The following is a 4,243-nucleotide window of genomic DNA, read 5'->3' as shown; positions in this document are numbered from 1 at the left end:
CACCAAACGAAGCCATTGTTGAGATGGTTATGCGGCAACTGTTCTCGTTCGATAAACCAAATTTAAGTTATAAATAGTTGTGTTTTAAGTGTTTCGGTTGGGATGGTCGTCTCCATTGTAGTTAGTTCAAGAGAAGCGATACACAATGTGACACAGATGTGTGAACGCACAAGGATTTGAACACATGACCTTGACTCGATAACCAACCATTGGTAAGCCCTAACGAAGAAAAAGGGTATTTTAGGAATTACATGTAAACCTAGTTAGGGGTATATTCAGGGATTTCCATATACATACATACATACATACATACATACACATACATCATGAAAATACTATCTATATATGTACATAGGAGTGAGGAGGTTTCCATCTTTCTCTTCCTCCTCCCTTCCCATTTCATTCGTTTTCGACTACCGATCGAGCTTCCTGTAGAATCCTACAGGTATGTCACTCTCCATCGATCACAGAAATTGCGTTGAATTAGACTTCCATGTCTTGATCTGATTCATGTTTCTTTGGCCTCTTCTTTCTTGCCCTGTCATGTGTGTGCATATATGTGTGTTTACCACCCTAATTTTTCTACTTCCTTTTTTCTTTTTCTTTTTCTAAGTCTCGCATGTCCCTATTTTCTCTTTTTCCATTAATATGTGACATAAACCCTTTGCTTTATTCTTGAAAATCCTTATTTGGATCTTGATTCCCTGATTGAGACCATGGTTTTGTTGTCTCTAACGTAAGCCCTCATTTGGATCTTGAAACCATGTTTTCTTTCTCCCTGATATAAGCCCTACTTTGAATTTGGGACTCTAAAATTCAGTTTTATGGAATAAACCCTAGTTTACAACTTGCGAACCTTGATTTTTGCTTTACCGTCTGGTTCGGTATTGAAACCCTAGTTTTGTTATTTCTCTGACTTATTTAAAGCCCTACTTTGTTTAAAAACCATAAAACACTTATTGGGAACTGTAATTTTTATATTCTTAACACAATCTCTGGTGGTATTAACCAAAGAGAATATGCACGGAATTGCATAGGATTTGTAAATTCTGTCTCTTGAGTATTAACCCTAAACTCTTCATTCTCGCTAATCAGGGATGTCTTTCTGCCATGTTGATATCACTTATTCACATTAAATTATGTCATTGATCATTCTTGCTCATCATATACTTAGAAATCATTGAAGACTATAGTAGGAATTAATGATAAACGTTAACAGTTCGCCAAAATCAGTTTTTAAAGGTTTTGGAGGAAGTTTTGTGTATCTTTGACAATGGAGATTTCTATAGATTCATTAAATTTTTTGAAACTTTGTCTGAACTTACTATTAATACTATCCAAAAATAGTTAGATATTTCAAATTTTATCCCAATGCATCATCATGTTTTCAAGGTTTTGCATGCCATGAATTTCACTCGCCCAATAAGTTATTAGTTCCCTGGGTGCTTTCTAATGTTTTATCACAGTGGTGAGCTAAACTTTAGCCTTTTATCAATAATGCAATTTGTTAATTAATCATATCAATTAGATTAACTAATTGATTAAGAGGTGTAATCCTAATGTTAGAGCTTCAACGCCTTATGGTTGGATAGTGAGCTAATCTCTAGCCATTTTACATGGGAGGTTTTTAATGAATCGTGTTCATTAGGTTACAATGTGATTAGGGAGTAGGATCCTAACAAAAAAACTGTAAAAGGAGAGATTTTGTATATCAATATATGGTCATTGTGTTAATTGATTTATTTAGGAGGCTAGAGTCCTAACATTAATCTAGTTTACATTTTTGTAAGGTGGTAATGGGAGGAGGTGTGATTGGAGGCATGACAAGACTGATGGGAGCAGCAACAGCAGCGATGGTGGGGCAATCAACAATAACAAAGGCATCAGTCGGGTTTTGCCATGCCCCTTCAATAGACCTTCCAGAAGCAAAACCTTCTTTGAATTTGCCTCTTAAAGATGTGTTGGAAATCAGCTCCTCTAAGAAGCCTTCTAGTGACCATGCGCAATGTTTCGAGATGGAGGATTGGGAGTATCCAGTTGAGGAGGATTGGAATGGACCATTGAATAATAATAATAATAACCAATTTGAATTTGTGCGCCCACCGTCCGAGGAGGAGGTTGAAGAAGCCACAAAAGACCTCTGTGTTGCACTTCATGTGTGAGTATCTATCCTTGAACAATGTTATAAGGCAAATACACACAAACACAAGTTACATGTGTGCATGTGTGTGTGTGTGTGTGTGTGCACGCAAATGTATACATACACGCATACATACACATGCATATACATATACATTATGAATGGTAGGTTAGGATGACACTGAAAACCCAGGATAAAATACTACTCTGTTTTGATGCAGTTCTATACCTGCACCTTCTTCACTTGTTGAAGGCAACCATACACTGAGACTTATTGAAAGTGAAGAAGAAAAGAGAGAATTGGTTCCTTGCCCAGTTCCAATGGTTATTGAAGAAAAGAAGGTAGTAGATGCATCTCTTTCTTCTTCGTTACCAATCTGCCTTGGATTGCTTACTGGCAGTAGCAACTCTGTTTACCAGGCATTCCATCTTTTGCAAACTAATCCAAAGGTTCAGGTTTGATTCCATTCCCCATCCATCATCCTTTCAAACATTGTTTTTCCTAATAAATGTTGTACCATCAAAAATCTCTATAGAGTTCTAAATCTGTATTATTGGATCCATCATTGCCTATCCAATATATCCATTGATAACGTTTTTCAACAAATACGTTTTTTATAATTTATTTTACAATATCTAATTATGGAAGAGTTCTGAAGTTCTTTGTTCCAATTGTGTTTATCAACCATCCTTGGAAATATTTTCCTGAGTACTTTATGGAGTTTTTTGAGCTCACATTATTGAATTTTTGTTACTCAATTTTATTGATTGATGAGTAACTCACGAATTTAGCCATCCATTAATTGCTCTTGCAAAGAAAACACCTGATTAAGTCTTACAAATTTCAACTTATGGAGAATTTTTGCATTAGTTACCTCTGTCTAAGTAAAGAATTTATTGCCACAGGATGCAGTGAAGTCATTGGCACGTGATCCAACCGTCTGGAAAGCTGTTTTGAGCAATGAGAAAGTCATGGAACTCACGCAAAGCCTACAAGATGGAGATGGTATGATTCAATTCCTTTTTACTTACGTTTTATCTAGTGCCATTTGTGAGAATTGAAGAATCAAATCTCAACCTATGGTTTGCAAGACAATGGGTTTAGGGTTTAGCCCTAAACCCTAAACCCATTCTAGGATTTTGAGGATTATTTCAGATATAAAGCAAACATATGTGAACAAGGGGGTTAAATATAAAGTGCAGCGAATATATGCTATTATTTACAAGGAGATTATATTGTGTTTCATATTTTGGGATTTTCATGTAGATGTGGATGGCCAAAAGGAATCTGTTCCATCGAAGGATGACCTGGGTGAGATCAACATTATGAATATCACTTCGAGAGTGTGTGATTTTGTCAGTGAAAGGGTAATCCACATTATCAACAAGGTGGCAGAGATTGCCAGTTCGGTATTTTCATTCATAGAAACAACATTCTACTCAAAAGAGGCAACAAGCACTATGGACAAGACAGTGGCATCTTGCATGATGCTTGCAGTTGCTGTACTTCTAGTAGTGTTAGTGAAACGTGTTGTGAAGTGAACCAAACAATTTTTGTATATGGCTGCGTCACAACTTGTAAATATTTGTGAAAAAAACAATGATTAAATGAAATTTTAATTTTGGAACAGCTCTAGTCAAACGTAGCATATTCATCTTGAGGCTGACTCATTAATCAACATTATGAATATCCCTTCCAAATGGTATGATTTTGTGATGATGAGTTCGATATTTTCATCTATAGAAAGAACATTATATTCAGAAGTAACAAGCATTATGAACAAGACAGTGGCATCTTGCATGATACTTGCAGTTGCTGTACTTCCAGCGTTTTGGTGAAACTTGTGGTGGTGAAGTGAACTCATCGGCACAACTTGTTAAATACTTGAAAAAAATGATATGATTAAGTGAAATTTTAATCTTGGAACAGCTCTTGTCGAATGTTGCCTATTCATCTTCAGTCTGAATCATTAATCAACATTTTGAATATCACTTCGAAAGGATGTGATTTTGTCAGTGCAAATTATTGATGAGATGGCAGAAACTTCCAGATTGTGAGATGACAGAATTTGCCAGATTGATATTTTCATCCATGGAGAAAATG

The 4,243-nt window shown here is 35.8% G+C and overlaps 1 protein-coding gene across 1 annotated transcript; it reads left to right on the top strand.

The window, feature by feature from the left end:
- Positions 1-373: 373 nt before the first annotated feature.
- LOC147858122 (uncharacterized) lies at positions 374-3,767 on the top strand. Its single transcript, XM_087327797.1, has 5 exons — positions 374-439; positions 1,780-2,158; positions 2,361-2,595; positions 3,046-3,145; positions 3,407-3,767. Exons 2-5 carry the CDS (start codon positions 1,797-1,799, stop codon positions 3,679-3,681), a joined length of 972 nt encoding a protein of 323 aa, XP_087183923.1. The 5' UTR covers positions 374-439; positions 1,780-1,796; the 3' UTR covers positions 3,682-3,767.
- Positions 3,768-4,243: the final 476 nt, after the last annotated feature.

Source organism: Azolla caroliniana, unplaced genomic scaffold, assembly GCF_043228905.1.
Source record: "Azolla caroliniana isolate FFs.n. ecotype wild unplaced genomic scaffold, voAzoCaro1.0.p SCAF_11, whole genome shotgun sequence".
Classification (NCBI taxonomy): Eukaryota; Viridiplantae; Streptophyta; class Polypodiopsida; order Salviniales; family Salviniaceae; genus Azolla; species Azolla caroliniana.
The sequence above is the reverse complement of the archived record's forward strand: the minus strand, read 5'-3'. Positions and strand labels throughout refer to the sequence as shown.

What these genes read in the sequence shown, in the direction of transcription:
- LOC147858122 (XM_087327797.1), top strand. Translation starts at nt 1,797, where the DNA reads ATGGGAGGAGGTGTGATTGGAGGCATGACAAGACTGATGGGAGCAGCA. An exon ending in CTCTGTGTTGCACTTCATGT is followed by an intron (nt 2,159 to 2,360) that starts GTGAGTATCTAT and finishes GTTTTGATGCAG; the next exon opens with TTCTATACCTGCACCTTCTT. An exon ending in AAACTAATCCAAAGGTTCAG is followed by an intron (nt 2,596 to 3,045) that starts GTTTGATTCCAT and finishes TTATTGCCACAG; the next exon opens with GATGCAGTGAAGTCATTGGC.